Source organism: Camponotus floridanus, unplaced genomic scaffold (assembly GCF_003227725.1).
Source record: "Camponotus floridanus strain SB8 unplaced genomic scaffold, Cflo_v7.5 scaffold188, whole genome shotgun sequence".
NCBI lineage: Eukaryota > Metazoa > Arthropoda > Insecta > Hymenoptera > Formicidae > Camponotus > Camponotus floridanus.
The window spans coordinates 272,505-291,437 of NW_020229312.1; the positions used below are offsets into that span (position 1 = coordinate 272,505).

Below are 18,933 nucleotides of genomic sequence, written 5' to 3' on the forward strand. Positions count from 1 at the left end.
TTTCAGTTTTTAGAGTTAATGGCAGTGTGATTATCATGATATATGCGATATCAAGATAATCGCAATCAATTATAAATCATTATAATATCAAGATATATAATTATTCAATATAATTATTTAAGATATATTGATATTATTCTTCATTTTTTTTATTTCGACAAAATCATGATTGATACTTATCAAAAAAATTTAATTTATTTCTTTTTGCTTTCTTGAAAAGATTATAATATAACATACATATACAGGATGTGTCCGAGTTAAATGGTCAAACTTGAAATATAAATTTAGGATATGAAAACAAAAAAAATTTTCTCTAGAAATATGCTCATAAATGCTTCATTGAAGGTATTGAGTAAGGATACTGATGAAGCTATTAAACTTGTAGGAATTATTAGAAATGAATAATTTCAAAATATTTTAAGTTTATCCTCTTTATTGCTTTATAATAATCAAAATTTAATTATTAAATATTTTGTTTAAAATAATGGCCTCCAGCCCCGAAACAAGTATATTGATGAGAAAATGAATGATTAACATTGTGTGTTTGTAAAGTTTTTCAAGTATTCAGCGAATTAATTATTTATTAATTACAAATAGATAAAATTTTGTTTGTGCGAGCACAAGCCTCAATAACCTTCGATCTTCAAAACAAAAAAAAAGCCATTATTCGACATTACTTATTTCTATAGTTTTGTAACTTCAGAAATCAATATTTCTTGAATGAAGAATTTATGAGCATATTTCCAGAAGAAATTTTTTTGTTTTGACGTCCTAAATTTATATTTCAAGTTTGGCCACTTAATCCGGGAGCATCCTATATATGTATATACATAATATGTATAAATGTCAGATGATAGATGCATCTAAAAAAAAGAAGTAAAAGCAAACAAAATGAGATATAATATAACTGATATATTTAATTGATAAATATTATTTTGTATAATAGATGATTCGAAATAATATATATATATATATATATATATATATATATATATATATTGTCCCTTGTTTTAAAATAATTATTTCGGGATTGATTTGATTACTCAGGTATCAAGATGATGTCTAAAGACTTCTTAACAACGTATTATGACATTATTAAATCATCATTAAGATGTCATTTGACGTCATTTTATTACCTGCATATTTATCAAAGAAATTTAATCTCCTTCAATTTCTTTTTAAATAAAATTAAAAATATATATTTTACATATACATAATATATATACGTAAATCTCAGATTTCAAGAAATTCAAATTCCACTCAGCAGGAATCCTCTCTGTTTAGAATACAGATATAGAAATCCAAATCACTCTATTTAGCGAGGATTCGAATTTCCCCTTAGCCAAGATTCAAATCCTTAGCGGAAATTCGAATTCCCTTCGATATCATCGCTCGACAAAATCGGACGCCACGTGTTAATATTCCGAAGTCGACCGCCAGATGGCGGCGCCATGGCTCAGATGGCACTCAACGCCCCCTAGGTAAGAACGAGACGTCGCGGCTATCGCTTCTCTCGAGTATCGCGCGCGGTCTATGCCCCGGGCCGTGTCGTGTGCGCGAAGAAATCGCGGAACCTAACCTCCTCCCTCCCTCCCGCCTCTTCCGCCGCCGATCCCCGATACGCGGCAAATGGCCGCCGTGGTGCCGCAGTTTCCGTGCGAGGTGTTGCGCGTACGAGCGCCGTGTACGGGCTGCGGGTCCGCGTGCCGCGGTGGTGGGTGTCGTCGACGATCAGTAACAACGTGGTGGTGGTGGCGGCGGTGGTGAGATCGGTCGCGTCGCGATCGAGACGCGGGAGGAGCACCCGGACTCGGTTCCACGACCGGGATGTGACGTGACGTGAGCGTCGACGAGCGTGACCGTTTCCGCGACAGAGATTCACCGAACGGGATTCCTCGTCGATTCCAACCTCGAGTCTCCAGCCGAGCCGACCAGCCAGGACCGAGCCGACCGACCAGCCGACCGACCAGCCGACAGCCAGCCGCGACGGCTGGCGATGAACGTCGCCGTGGGAACGGCGACGTCGGTGATGAAATCGGTGTCCGAGGGTGAGCTGGGCGTGGAGGAGGAGGTTAAGCGCGCGGAGCCGCGCGGCGCCGCGCGGCTCAAGCGCACCTTTACACTGCCGAGAAACCCGTTTCAAAACGCCAGCAACAGAATGTCGCGGCGACGTCCGAAGCAGCAGACGTCTCACTGCGCGGACCACCCGGGGAAGGAGTGCGTTGGCGTCAGGAACAACGCGGCGTCGCGACACGCCGCGACAGAGGGTATCATGCAGCAACACCAGCAACAGCAACGGCAAAACGCTACGGGGAGATTGCTGCACGGGAATCAGCAGATCGTGCAGGACTGTCAGGAGCGACAGGCGCCCTGCGGCAAGAAGGTGTTTCGTCGGCCCTCCTGGAGGAAGTTTATCAACAAGATGGTGCGCCACATGTCGAACGTGGGCGTCCAGGGCCACAAGGCCGCGGCGGCGGCGGCCGCGGCCGCCGCCGCGTCGATCCATCATCAACGCGGCGACGACCTCGGCTCGTCCGCGGGTGACATCAGGGTGCCGCCGCCCCCGCGACCGGCCCACATCCCGGCCGACCGGGTGCCGGGCGTCATAGGCCTACGCAACCACGGCAACACGTGCTTCATGAACGCGGTGCTGCAGTGCCTCTCGCACACGGACATCCTCGCTGAGTACTTCGTCCTCGATCAGTACAAGATCGACCTGTCGCGGCGCAACAAGCTCAACTCGAAGAAGTACGGCACCCGGGGCGAGATCACCGAGCAGCTCGCGCTGCTGCTCAAGGCCATCTGGAGCTGCCAGTACGACCCGGAGATGAGCACCGCGTTCAAGAGCGTCGTCGACAAGTACGGCAGCCAGTACCGCGGTAACCTGCAGCACGACGCCCAGGAGTTCCTCCTCTGGCTCCTCGACAAGGTGCACGAGGACCTCAATCAGGCGACCAAGAAGAAGTACAAGATCATTAAGGTGAGCGCGCGCGCTTTTCTTGCGAGTTTCAGCCAATGGAAATTGGACTCTCGTTAGTAGATTCTCTGTAGCAGAGAAATATGAGCCTTCGTTGTGTATAAATCTCACGTGTATGTGACGTCGTTCACATTTGACGTTTAATCTATACATCCTTTTTTTATTTGATATTTGATATTTTACATTTTAAAATTTTGATATTTAATATATATTGATAAAAGTATATATTAATAAAATATATATTATTTAATGAAATAATTAAAAATGAAATTAAATGAAATAATTAAAAAAATATATATTATTTAATATATATTTTTTTAATTATTTCATTTATATTTAAAAATTTTTTTTTATTAAATATATATTTTTCAATTATTATTTATTTAATAATTATTTTAATTATTATAAATTTTAAAGAATTTATGTGCGATATGATGTATTCTTAATCATTTCATTATGTCATTAGCTGATTTTTTTTTCGTTCCGTTTTAATAATTAATTTTATTTCTAATTTTAGCGAAAATAGGATTTAATTTTGACGGAAACGAAATCTAATTTTCACTCGGCGATACTATCTTTTTTTTATTCAGATCCCTCGGAATCCGTTAATCACACTATATTTCATTTTTACGTGAGAAAAGATATTATTTTGACGTTTAATCAATATATTCTTTTCTTTGACACATGACATTTTTTTAATTTTACATTTAAATAGTTAAATATATTATATTTTTTTAATTATACGTACATATTTTAAAGACTCTACCTGAAATTATGCGATGTGATGTGTTCTTAATCAATTCTTACGTTATTGACATCAGCTGATGTTTTTCTTCGTTCCGTTTTAGTAATTAATCGCTTTATTTTTAATCTTAGCGGAAACGAAAACTTTTTCGAGCGAGAAACGAAATTTAATTTTCATTCGGCGATATCTTTTTTTTTATCCAAGTTCGTCGGAATCGTTCGTTGATCATGTCATATTTCTTTTTTACGCGGGAAAGGTATTATTTGCTCTCTTTTATTTTTAGACCGTCGCCGTCGGTCGTGTTGTCGAACATATTTTTAGTAATATCGAGGAGCGAAAGGTCGTGTGCGAAAACGAAAATGACGGTGTGACACGTGGCTATTCGTATATAAAAAATGCTCGGCGCGTCTTGACCTCGAGTAAAAACTGTGCCATGGTGTGTATTTCCACGAGGGAGACATAACAAGTAGTAATGGACATTTTGAAAGAGAGAGAGAGAGATGCTTCGCTTCTTCAAAATGAGATTAATTCAATAACTAAGAAAATTATATGACACCAAGAATGTTATACAATTAAATTATACAATTATTAAATTATTAATACAAAATTAAATTATTATTAAATCATTAAAAATTATATACAATTATTTTAATTATATTCCTTCAATTAAGATAGTTGTATTTTAATTGTATCTTAAAATTATCTATTATATATGAAGAGATGTGATTTTAAGCATTAATGTAGAGGATTTCTGGAGTAAAAAGAAATTCAGTCTACAATATTAAAGTATCAGTATTCTTACATTTTATTTATACTTATTTAAACTTATGCTTTACTTACATTTAATATATTCTTAATATTTATGCTCTAACATGCAAATCGATGAATGAATATTATTTTTTTTAATATAATAATATTGGCCTCATATATCATGTCGAGGAAAAGGGGAAGGAAAAACGAATCGACACTTTCTAGCATTAAAATAACGGCATCTCGACAGTAAAATCCGAAGAAACTCAGGCAGAACGAATAAAATCTAATTAAAACGAAACACGTGGTGGCGGTTTAAAAGCATAGCAGCCAATTAACTGCATTCCTCGGTGTAATTTAATCGTCAAGCTGGTCGTCACGACGAAAGAAACTTTCTTTTTGGCTCGTCGTGGCCGCCAATGTAAGAAACGCGCGACGAAAGTCGCTATAGTCTCTGTCTCTCCCTCTCTCTTTCTCCCCTCCTCTCTCTTTTTCTCCTTTTTCCTCTTTCGCTCTCTCTCTCTCTCTTTCTGGAATCGCGTGCACGAAGCCGAACGCGTATATCGTGTGTAGGCACGATTGCACACGAACATGTAGCTTGCGTTGACAATATCTTTCTTTCTCTATCTCTCTCTCTCTCTCTCTCTCTCTCTCTCTCTCTCTCTCTCTCTCTCTCTCTCTCTCTCTCTCTCTCTCTCTCTCTCTCTCTCTCTCTCTCTCTCTCTCTCTCGCATGCGTGACGAATAATGGCGCGAGCACATCGCGGAGAATGGACGAGACGAGAATAACCGTGTGGGTGCTTTAATCTTCAACTCTGAACGCACGTGCGTCTTGGGGAAAAGCCGGAAATGCGACGACAGTCGCTGCTGAGATGCACGGATTTTCGACGATGACGTTTCTTCTTAAGGAGGCCGATTTAAAAAAAAATCTTCTCTCGAGAGATTAGAAATTACGTTTATCGTCAGCTGGTGACCGCCTTTCGTGAGATCTCCTTCTGTTCTTTGCCCCTCCGAGAACATCGTAAGAATTTAAATCTTTGCAATATACAGGGTGAATCACTTAAGACCGAATAACTCCTACAATTTTAGTGATAGGAAAAAATGAAAATTTGAAGTAAAAATTATTTATTATCGAGGAAGACGTGGTCATGTTTCGGGGAACATTTTTTCCCAGGTGGAAGCGCGTAGGAGATTTCAACTTAAAAATTTTAAATGGAAATCTTTATTTCTTATTACATATTCTTATAGCTTATCTCAAGAGCTTTCCAAAACACTATAATTAAGTTATTTTTCATTAAATATTTTGAAATACTGTTCGAGATATAAGACTCGAAATAATTTCTTAATTTTATATCAACTATAAAATATATCTTGTAAAATATTCATTTTTCGATTATCTTACCTCAATACTTTTATATATAAAATAATGAGAGGAATCAATTGGTGTAAAGAAAACACATGGTTGTTTTTAAGAAAAAATATGTTATTTGCAATAATTAACAATTACATACATATTACATATTAACAATTACATATTTTTAACTAAAACAGTTATTCGGGTGCCCGGTCTTAAGTAAGTCACCCTGTATATAGAGATAAAAGAAGAGAATAGGAGGAAGAGACAAAACGCTACGAGTTGTTGTTTATGATGGTTGAAAAAAAATTGATTGTTTTCGAAATAAACAAAAGATCAAAAAAAATTTTTAATTACAATTAAACCAATTTTATAGTTTTTGAAATATTAATTAATTTTCAAAAACAGAAACACGCACATCATTCGAATAAATTTTCATTCACTATGTTATTATTATGATTAAAATTCTATCCGTTGTTTATATTGTTACCTTGTTAGATATTTGGATTATTGGTTGTTTGCATTACTTGCTGCTATAATATATTAATACAGTATATGCTATTTGAATTTTCATTAAATGCGTAAGCCATTCATGTATGTATTTAATTTTTCTTTTAAATTTTTCTGCTTAATTTACTTTCAGTTTCCAATATAACCTTTGAAATTAAAACTCTTTAATCAATATGTATATGATAAAAAAGATTTTATTTATATTTATATAATTAATAGGTATAATCGAGGTAAAAATCGAGAATATTTTCCGGATAATTATTTAAAAAAGATTTTAATCATATTTATATAAATAATCAAGATAACGAGAATATTTTCCGGATAATTATTTAAAAAATTGTTTAATCGAGTAAAATGTTATTGAAATCCATTTGTCACGAATAATTTATATAAATTTATTCAAATAAAATATTGTCTACATCTCTGCTTACATAAGTACAATTTAATGATTGTACACAAAACGAATTGCGACAGACTTTGGCTTTATTTTTTTATCTACTACGAATTAAGTAAATTAAAACGACCAACTCATCGAGACCTTAACCCAAATTTATTTCACGTTCGAAAATACGTATTATGTTTTCCAAGATTGAAATCCCAAGGTAAGATAGCATGAAAGTAAATGGAAGGTTGGACGAATATGTTTAGCATAAAAATATTTTATAACACATAAAAGAATTGCCTCTATCTTCCTGTTTTCCTAAGTAATTACTAAAGTCTATCAGATAATTTTGACACAGTAATATGTTTATGTATACATAGAATTATTATTATAATTCAAATAATAAAATAAATTAAAATATCAAAAATAAAATTTTATAAAATTATTCAAAATTTTTTAATCATAAAATTTTTAAAATTGCTTATTTAAAACCTCTTATAGAATCATTCAGATTAAACGTGACGATTATCAATTATTGATTATTACTGATTTAATACGTGTCACGAAATCGTTACGAAATCGTTATAAAATGTCACAATTATCAATCATTATCTCTAATATCATTGAAAAATATCGTGATTATATCGTGATTTTTTTCAGCCTAAATAAAATATTTATAATATCATTAAAAAGTTATAATATCATTAAAAAATATCGGTGATTATATTGCGATTTCTTTCAGCTTAAATAATTGTTTTTCCATCTACGGAAAGCGAGGGGATATAAAAATAACAATTTACAATGCACTATAAATTATGGGCAAACAGACGCGTTTGTTGCATCTCCATATCTTCATTTCTCTGCGATTATTCATCTCCCACTGTTATCTTATCATTCGGTCCTCGATTGCGTTTATAAATCGTTTGCTGAGTCGGGGAGATAAGATTGTTTCTCTTCTACCGAAAGATCCGATAATTCGATCTCGAACATCAATAAAATGTGACGCTTCATTGATTACTGATTGGGTTACTGTTTAAAAATCACAAAAAAAATATTTTATCTCCACTCAATAACACATAAATTTTCGCATTTTTTGAAGCAAAATACGAAACCAAGCAGGCGATAATTCTTATGTAATTTTCTAAATATTATATAGATACTTTTAAACTAAACATACAATATGGATTAATCATATTGACATCATTTTGAATACATGGAATTGAATTAGAAAATGGAAAACGTGCGTTATTGAAATTTCTCGAGATTATTTTAATTTATAAATAAGATCGAAGCTAACTTAGTGAAAATAAACACAAAATGAAACGAGTAAAGATATATTTTCCACTCATGATATTTTATATATTTTTATTTTAAGAAAATTATATTTTCAAAAATAATATAATTATATTTTTCACATTTATCGTCCCCTCTTGTCTTGTCAAATACATTTATTTTATGCAAAAATTTTTTATTATGTAAAAATCAAACAATAAATTGTTCCATAATAAAATGTATGATTTATAATTATGATTAAAATGAAAATTAAAAATAATTATAATAATTAAAAAATAATAATGAATAAAAATAATAATTAAAATTAATACATTATATCGCAAACAAGAGTTAAAGCTATTTTTCTAATATAATTTAAATAATTTGAATAATTCGAATAGTCTTGAAATTTTTACACACATCATATGAAACTTGTAAAATACATTTATTTTATGTAAAAATTTATATAAATCATCATCTACATGCATTTCCTTATTGGGAACATTAGACGTGATAAGAACAGACCCATATTAATCAAAGCGAACATACTTAATCAATTTTATCTCGCTGCCGAGTCTCTTTTTTTTTTATCTTCTCGAGCGAAAAGAGTACACCTCGCACATTTTTCTCGAGAATGCCTCTTGAGAAACCATGTATGTGCACAGGCCCCGACATACATTCGCGCGAAACGTACAATCGCGTCGTTCGTAAAGTCGAGCACCGAAGTCGAAGAAACCGGAGTCGAACAGGAGCCAGTACCGTAACGAGGACCGGCCTTGAATGGGGCCATGAGGAGATCCAGTTATCAGTTTACATCGCCGTGTGCTTTTTGCGAATTACGATGTGACCTTAACTACTATCATCCAGCACCGACACGTGCATCTTGCGATGTCATGCATTTCGCACTTTACGATCGATCAGCTCGGCTTCTGTCTCGCAGACCTGATAAATTATTCCATATCTAGGATATGCGTGCGAATGTATTGAAATATTTACTTTCCAACATGATCTGGTTTTTATCTCTTATGAATGTGACAGTTAATAAATTTAATAATTATAAGAAATTAATAACTGATAATTTATTTTGTTTTACGATAAATTTCTTTCAATTTGTCAATTTTTATCTTGGATACTGTACATGTCTCCGGTAGAAATCAATGCTTAAATAGTAGATTATTCGTGGAATAAAAATTATAAAAATATATTTATATCATTATGATTAATCAAAGTGTAAAAATTCCAAAATCATTCAAATTATTTTAAAAGAAAATGTATCTTTATTCCTTGTTTGCGATGTAATAATTTCAATTATTATTTCTAATCGTTATTACTTTTTAATTATTATAATTATTTTTAATTCTCATTTTAATCATAATTATACATTTTTCATTATTATTATTTTTTAATCATTATAATTGTTACTTTTAATTATTATTTTAATCATAATTGTGAATCACAGGGAGCGAAAAATCGCAATGACTCATTCGCAATTCTGTCAACAAGTTAATAAAAATACATATGTTAACAATGAAAACAAATCTAGATAGATATATTTTTACTTGAGAAAAAATAAGAGAGAATTAATCCGACCAATTGATGACGCAAATGTAACGTATTTTTATTTGAGAAAAAATGAGAGAGAATTAATCCGACCAATTGATGACGCAAATGTGACGTCTGTTAATGCACATTATTCTGAGTATATTCAGCCAAACTGAGTTCCCCATATGCGTGATATCACTTAAAGAGGCCTGCGACCTCGCAAATTAAAACTTGAGACTGGTATTTTAAGAGGGATCGATTTGCGGTATCGAATTTTGCATATATTATTAAAAAAATTTAGACTGAAAATTGAAAAAAAAAAGAGAAAATTCATTTAATAATTTTCCAATTTTTTATCTTTACAAAAGTACCCTAAAAATGTTCAAATCGGTCTGGATACTTTTGTTTAGAGGTTTTTAGGGTCGCTGATTACGATTCTAAAGTCAGAATCTCAAAATTTAAAATGGCGGATCCAATATGGCGATCAAGTACACGATTTAAAAAAATCGTAATTACGGTCTTTTCTGACTTCAAATTTGTAATCTACGATCCCAGAAACCTTAGAAAATGATTGCGTTTACTTCGCAACCCTTTCTAAAAACTCGTGCATATTGGTTAACGTTCAAGTCAGGGAAAATTCTTGCGCAGGAGGGTTAATATAAGAAAAGAGGAAAGGAAAAGAAGTCAATGTAATTGTTAGCAAAATATTTACATAACACTATTTATAGCACGTTTATAGCGAGAGCAGCTCAGATACAGGGGGAAAAAAACGTCACGCCCATCATCCTTCGTACACGCAATGATGATAAAAAAAAATTATGCTGTTTCTGCACATATTTCGAATTCCATGCGTCGATAATTGCATCGTATACGCACTTGGTGCATGCATTCTGAAGGCCGAAGTTAATGCATCAATGATTATAAATCGCGTGAATTTTTTCCATTTCATGCGAGCAGGAGACAATTGGATCATGGAATAATAAGCTCATCTTATAAACGAGAAGAAATATATTCTTTAATATATTAGAAAGAAAGATTTGGCCGCGAAATTTTGGCACATTTAATTATTGGATCGTTGCATATGAAATAAACGCAAGTTATACGATGTTCTTATAAAGTAAACACTTTTTTAATATTAATATTAATATTAATATTTTAATATAATTTTTAAAATATTAATATTAATAAAGTATTAATATAATTTTAAAATATTAATATTAATATTTTTTTAATATTATAAAATAAATATTTTTTGTATTTATCAGTCAAAGATTATGTACGAATAGAAATATGAAGTATAGATATTGAATATAAATTGATATAAATATATATTTCACGAAAATTGGAGCGTATTTTTTTATGAAAAAAATCATGTCACATGAAGGTGATCGTTGAGATAAAATTGACATCTCGCATGCGATCATTTAATATCTAGCATCTAATATTTATAAAGCCTGTTATCTGGATACTGCTCGTTATCAATAAGCAATATCCTTTTCTGTGAGAGAGAATATTGAATATATTAACCGGTATTTTCCAGTGCGAGGATCTAAAAGAGGATCAATGGCAGGAATTAGAGTAGGGTGTATTACCGATACATATAGATCCATTATCGATTGGAAGTGTATGTGACATTTGTTACATGCGAGTCTCGCGAGTGCACGTGCACCAATCTGACATTGACCAATTGTAAGCTCCAATCGCGAATCGCTTCAGTCATACGCGTATCGGAAATTACTTCCGGCAACCGAAACGTTCATACATCCTGTGTGACAAGTCCGACAATTATACCCCATTTTGTGGTTTTTCATCGCGTGTTACAAATTACACGGGTACCTCGGAACGCAACGGATATCGCGTGGCGTTTTTGTAAAGTGCTATCAGTTGCGGTATTTCACGTTAACAACTCTGTCGTCGAGGAATACTTTATTGTTGAAAAATTATATATCTAAGAGATATTACATAAGCTGCACATTTCGTCATCGATATCATATCGAAACATTTTTTTTTTACATTACATATTGTATGCTATATAACTTTGTGATAACATAGTTATTTCATTGTGAATCTGGGATACAAAAAATAGGAGTAATTTTGTTCTGTATCAAAATTATATTTTTAAATTCTATTTTTTATTATACATTTCTGTGTATTAATATTATATTAATGTTATATTAATATAATATGAATATTATATTAATGTTATATTAATTGTATTAATATTAATAAACTGTAATTTTTCAACAATATTATTAATATTTAATTACGTAGGTTTTTATATTTGTGATATTTTTTTTCATAATAAATAATACTTGATATTATCAAACATTCTATTAAATTATTCAGCAATAATTTTACTGTATTTTATTCGATGTAATATTGTTTTTCTTCCAAGAACTGTGTGTTACATATGGATACATATCTCTTTCATTTATAGTAACGAATCTATGCAACACGCATAAGAATAGCTAGTCGATAATGACTCCGATATGACTCCTGTGTAACTTTCCTATATAAGTTTAGTATCATCCTCTTAGCAAGTTCAAATAGTTGTACGCATAAAGTTTTCTACCACCTGCGTTGAACGCACGATATGACGCTGCTTCATGCATACCAGTAAAATCAAGTTCTTATAGTCCTCTATGAAATCGCACTTATATCGACACAAGCCAGTCAAAGGTCTATAAAAAAACGCAACTTTGAATACTTATTATCTACTAAAAGGACTTTCTCTCTCGTTGTATCTTATACCGTATTACAGTGAAACTAGACGAAGAGATACACGGTAGATAGTTATTTTACGGAAATGGTAAATTATTATTTCTCTGCGGTATTTTTCCGGTTTAATTCGAATGAGATTTTTATCGATTACATTTTATTTGGCAAATTTAAATCCTTAATTATTATTTCAGATAAGTACTTCGCTCCAGATCTGTGCCATAAATTTAAATTCTTGAAATATTTGAAATATATATAAATATTTACGTACACATTTGCACAAGTAAACTTATCAATTGATAATAAAATATCAGGAGATAGCGATTCGCTTAAGCCTCGATTATTTACGCAGAATATTAAATTATTTAATTACGTCATAAAAACAATTATCAAAAAATAATTATCTTTCTATTATTATAGTTCTAGATATTGTCTATATATTTTTATATAAATATATAAATTATTATATAAATACATTATTATTACATAAATATATTTATAGATATTATCTATATTTATAGATCTTTATTATACCTATATCTTTAGATATTATCTAAATTATAGTTTAACATTTGCGAGATTTTCTTTCTCCGAATTTTTCTACGCAAACTGATCTCGGATAAAATAAATTTTTTAAATAAATTTTTTTTAAATATCTTTTTCTCTAAAGATCATATCATATTCTCGATGGTATGATATGTGTTTAATAAATCATTTCCGTTATAGATTCTTGGATATTGAATCGTGCAATACCCAGGCATGTATCCTGACGTTAGATCGCTAAATGCGACGTTAATGAGTGTATAAATTTTAACACATCGATAATAATTGTGACAGGCCGAGTTCGTTAGCGTCGCGTTCGGTCGGCACTTTTCTCTTGATGTTCCGCGTCTTCCCTCCAGCGACAGAGGCAGGAGGAGGAGAGACAGTGGGTGCCGACGCGATAAAGGGAGCTGTCAAGCGGCTGTGATCTATTAATAGCTTTACAAATGATTGTCGTTATGCACCTTGAAGCGGTAACCGAGTTTCGCGTTAATGTACCACGTATATAATGTGGCTGATCGCGCGAATCTACTTACGTTCGCTGTCGTCTGCCGGTGTGTTGTGTACGGCTTCGTATTAACCGGCAGTCAGCTTTGTTCGAGATAATTAGATTACGTAAAAACCACGCTATTAAATAAAGAGAAGATTTATTCAGTCAGGTTGATGCAAAATATTTGACAGTTGTATTTGGAAAAACACCTGTTTTCTTTCAATTATTATTCAACTATTATGTCAGAGTGCCTAGTGAAAAATCGGAAATTCTCAAGATTTTGTATTTTTTGTAGAAAAATCAGAGAATTTTCTCGTGGAATTTAATTGGGATTTAGGGAATTTTTTTAAAAATTCGCTCTTTTTGATTATTTTGCTTTTATAATAAACTTTTTTAGTGTAAACAGTAAATTATACGTATAAAGTATATTATAAATATATATCTATTTTGATTTTTGTATTTAATGTCTTAAAAATATACGTATTTTGTATTTTAATTTTTATTGATAAGAAATTAACATTTTATACAAAGAAAATGTTTATCTTATGAAAGTTATTCAGATGTTTTCAATTTACATTTATAAATATAACATCTTGAAACTTAAAAAGCTTTATGTTTGTCATACGAGTGAAAAATATTAGAAAACACATGCAATAAAAAAATTTATTTTTTTAGAAAATTACATAAAAAAAAATCTTTAAAATATTCTCCTTACGTGTAATTTTCAAATAATTATTTTACAAAATTTTAGTAGACACCCTGTATATAAATATATATAATCTTATTAATTCTTGACGGGGAATATTAATTTTATTATTTAATTTATTATTTAATTTATCGTTTAATTTTATTTTACATATTCTAATTTTCTCTCTCTCTCTCTCTGTTCGCAGAATTCATTTGGCAGACCCGACGACATCGTCGCCGCAGAGACCCTAGCGAATCACGTACGATGTAACAACTCCTTCGTGCACGCCGTGTTTCAAGCACAGTTTCGGTCTAGTTTGACCTGTCCGAGATGTCATCGGCAATCCAACACCTTCGACCCTTTTCTCTGTGTGTCGGTACCGGTGCCGCAGAATCACCGTCAGATGAATCTCTACGTGAACGTCCTCTACACGTCTCAGCAACCCCGGCAAGTTAAGATCGGCGTGAGTGTGAATCAAGCGGCCAACGTGAGAGAGCTGAGAGAAATCCTTGCCAGCGACACCGGCGTAGACGAGAATCATATGCTATTAACCGAGATCCATGACGAAGGATTTCACAGGTAAAGACAGGAGACAATGAACTTGTAACGGCAAAAAAAGATCTTTTTTTAATAAATTAAAGCGAAAGATATTTATTATTTTGGATGGCGATCCACCTTTTTCTTCCAGTTGTTTCACTATCTTTTTAACAACAAATACCGCGTTTTTTGTTTCTACAAGATCTCTACAACAAAAATGTGAAAAAAACTATGAAATCATTAATTATTAATCGCAAAAATATCATATATAAAAATAAATAGTCAAAATTATTTTTTCATGAAGAAATTCTAATCTATTATGAAAATTAAAAGGGCAATTTTTTATGAACTTGGTAGATTCTAAAATATTTTAAAAAATTTTTCAGAATTTTCATATTTTTTATTATGAATTTTATATAAAAATACAATATTTTCTGTCTATCCAGACTAATTGTATTTTTTTTTAACTTTCTCTTTAAGAGTTCTGAGCCATAAAATCCGAATTTAAAGGGAAAAAATTTAATTTTCTGTCATGTTGGATTTGCTATTGTGAATTTTTTAATGAAAATTTTAATATCAGTTTTGGATTCAGAAAACCTCCAGAAAACAAATTTGTTAAAATTTTAAAGCAAAAATATATGAAAAAGGTTAAAAACTTTACGTTAAAATATATATTATAAGTGTAAAAATAATATAAAAAAATATATAAAGCAAATATCTAATGAAAATTAATCAATTTTATTTACATATTATGATAAGAGAGTATAAAAAATGGAAAAGTACGAAAAAAATTCTTAACAATTTCTATCGATTTACATATATGTATATTGTTTCAGTTACACTTCGCAGTGCTTCGTGTCATTTGCATAGATATAGCTCACACATTTCAATAATGATGAAAACAACACAAGAAAAAAGAAAATAAGAGATATTTTTCTCCGCAGAACCTTCTCCGACTGTCAACCTCTATCCGTGATTATGGAGAACGATCCGCTTTACTGCATCGAACTGCCACAATTGAAGGAGCCTACGGAACAAGCATACATCTTGCTGGTGTGGATCAATGTTCTCGTAAAGGGGGATCTGAAGCATCGTTTTGGCAGCCCGTATACGATGCAAGTTTCGCGGGAAACGTCGTACGAGGATTTGCAGAAATTATTACTCAAGGAGATGCACAGTACGCTAGCGGACGATGTTCTCACGACCAGCCAGAGCCCCGGACTTTTCAATATTCGCGTGGCGGATCCAGCAGCGACGCCGATTCAAGACGAGCATCCCTGTATCGATCCCTGTGTCGAGCATCCGCTCTACACCGAGCAGATCGAGCAAGCATTGGCACTTTGCGCGGACGATTCCGGACCGCAGCACGTGAAGCTGATCCTCGAATGGGACGAGGCCACCAAGCGCAATATTATACAGGACGATAGCGATCAGATTGAGGAGCACGCCAGCGTGAAACAACTCAAGACCAATTCCGAATTGGGCGGCGCGGTCACCCTGGAGGAATGTTTCGATCTGTACACGCGTGCAGAGATACTGGGCGCGGAGGACGCGTGGCATTGTCCTTACTGCAACAAGAAACAGGAAGTTGTGAAAAAACTGGGTCTCTGGTCGTTGCCTGATATATTAGTCATACACTTGAAGAGATTCCGCCAGCAGTCTAAGCAGCGGTCAACGTCCAAGCTGACTATGCTTGTGGACTTTCCTTTGTACGGCTTCGATATGACGCCGCATCTGGCCCACAATGGCGTTCAGGCGACGCATAATAGTGTCACCAGCCTAGGTGGCCTGGGCTGGTCGCCTTGGAAGAAACCGCGTCCGCGACAACACAATATCCCCAAGTACGATGAGAATGTGTACGACCTCTATGCAATATGCAATCATCACGGGCAGGATCTCCAGGGTGGACATTACACGGCGTTTTGTCGAAATCCATACGACACGCAATGGTATTGCTTTGACGACACGCGCGTGGAAGCGGTGAACGACACGAATTTAATCACTAATTCGGCGTACATGTTATTTTATCAACGAAGAGGCTTGTCCAATAATTCCACGGGAAATTCATCCGCGGCGTCCACGAGCTCGGCCGGCTCTGGTCTGGATCACTGGGTATCGAAAATGCCGCCGTTTTATTTCAACAACAAGAGCACCAGTGATGTTACGAACAATAAGCAAAGTAAATCGCAAGAGATACTCTGTCAGGAGAAGATTGTCGAAGAGAAGAACATGACTAATTTCACTAGAGGTTGCGGCAATTACGCGACTTTACAGCCAAAGAAGAGGAACGCGGCGACGGAAACCGACATCGGACAGATGGATCATTATTCGGACGACGAGACACCTTGCAGAAGGGAATGGGTACGCAATATACATCTCTTCTACTATTATCAAGACCAAATATATGTTTCATGTTTCATTTTTTTCTGAGATTAAATCAGAGGAAAGAGAAACAAACGTGTTGTAAATTAATATTTGTTTGCAGGGCTCTCCTAAACCCGTGCGGAAGACTTCATCCATTACATTGACGCCACACATACCATCAACAATAATTCAGAATGCCAGCAGTGATCCGAATACAACCGTGATACACGAATCCACGTTGTAACATACGATATAAGCCAGGCTGAGATGTCTGGCTCGAGCGATGCTCAATGTACAGTGCCTGGTGTGCCGTGATGTTTGAATAACGTCGAGTGGGGTGAGATAAAAGAAAAGAAAGAAAGACTACACCGATAGAATATAAATTCGTTATTTTTCGATTACCGAATGTGGGACGATATAATTTAGAGACACCAAAAAATCGTTCCTCCAGCTCGAATTTATATAGATTTTTTTTTTGTACAGAGATGCTGAGATAGATAACATGGATTTCAGCGGCATGCTTCTCTCCGCGCCTGTCCTTTCAAAATGTGTAATAAATTTACACGCAGGCGATCTTTTGAGGATAATAGAAAATATGAGGCATTAGTAATTTTTGTAATTGTAATACCATGTTTGTATACAGCTCGCGTGGATTGTATTATATTATAATAATAGCTGCTAAAAAATAGCTTTTTAAAAGAACCTTATACTCAATTATACTTATATATAAAAAAATCGCGTATTCTTAAGAAAGAGAGAGAGAGAGAGAGAGAGAAAACTTCTAGTGTTTATATATTATGTATCTAGAACTTCAATACAATAGGCAACTAAATTCTACATTGTGTCCAGAAGAAGGATATTTCCGAAATGACAATTTCGTGCAATTATGTAACGCGTTTAATAATATTATGTCAACGTAAACATCATAAGCATTGTGTGTTTATCTTACAATGAAAGTATATGACAATAACAAAAAATTTATACATTATCGATTCTGCGTTAATACACGTTTTCTCTACAATATCGTTTCGTTTCTGGACATACTATGTAATCATTGACCATTGCTTTGAATCTATGTTTAATTGTAATATTTATATTATACCTGTATCATCTCTCCACTAGTGGCCTTATCTAAATAATTAATACTGATGCACACACGTCATTATTAAGCACATTATTCAATCTTATTACTTATAAGCGTTTTATTTTAGATACAGAGATTTTGTTTTTGCAAAAGTCGTCGAATTATATTAGTTTCCTTCTCTGAGTTTCATTGTTTAAAAGCAGCATAAGTTACAATTTATATTATTACAAGCTGTGTCATTCGAGTTCTTCCAATCGTGCGGACACATTACTCCACTGTTGCAAAAAAAGGCATAATTAATTTACGAAAAACACGAGGAGAAAGAAAGAGAATGGCTTTTCTATATAATGAAAACTTGAATCCGCAGTTGGTTTCTCTTATTGCGATTAAATATTCGATTTCTCAATTTTTTAATAATCATTCCAATCGGATGTTGAGTAGTGAACATGAGCAAAGAGTGAAAAAACGAGAATATATATATATATATATATATATATATATATATATATACTATATATATAATATACACATATATTATATATATATGTTATATATATTATAACATATATATATATATATATATATATATACATATATACATATATATATATATATACAAACACACATTTGATTATATATATATAGTGTGCGAAAGATATTTAAGTTATTGTATTAATTAATTAATTTTTATATTACTAGTCACACGTATCATGGGCACGGGTAGGAAGTGCATATAACGATGATTAGCAACGATGTGAACCGTGAGATTCATGCGACCTTTTCTACCCGTTATAATGATTTTAGAAATTGCGGTAAAAATTGACTGAAAAAGAATCTATACATTATATATTAACATTATATTACTTACTCTTTTGTTGGAATAAGAGTAGAGAATGTATATATGGAAAAAATGTCATTCCACTTTATGCACGTTGCATATGTAATTTTGTCCCATTTATGGCTTTCGTGTCACTCGTC

General features: G+C 33.4%; 1 protein-coding gene across 2 annotated transcripts; it reads left to right on the forward strand.

The window, feature by feature from the left end:
- The first annotated feature begins 1,531 nt into the window (after positions 1-1,531).
- LOC105257143 (ubiquitin carboxyl-terminal hydrolase 31) lies at positions 1,532-18,107 on the forward strand. 2 transcript variants are annotated; one of them, XR_003122644.1, is made up of 5 exons: positions 1,532-2,980; positions 14,176-14,549; positions 15,452-16,868; positions 16,993-17,208; positions 17,355-18,107. XR_003122644.1 is itself a non-coding variant. In XM_025407755.1 (4 exons), exons 1-4 carry the CDS (start codon positions 1,997-1,999, stop codon positions 17,113-17,115), a joined length of 2,898 nt encoding a protein of 965 aa, XP_025263540.1. In that variant the 5' UTR covers positions 1,532-1,996; the 3' UTR covers positions 17,116-18,107. The 2 variants fall into 2 exon arrangements, 1 of the variants encoding a protein (XP_025263540.1); XM_025407755.1 differs by having other exon boundaries at positions 16,993-18,107.
- The last annotated feature ends 826 nt before the right edge of the window (positions 18,108-18,933 follow it).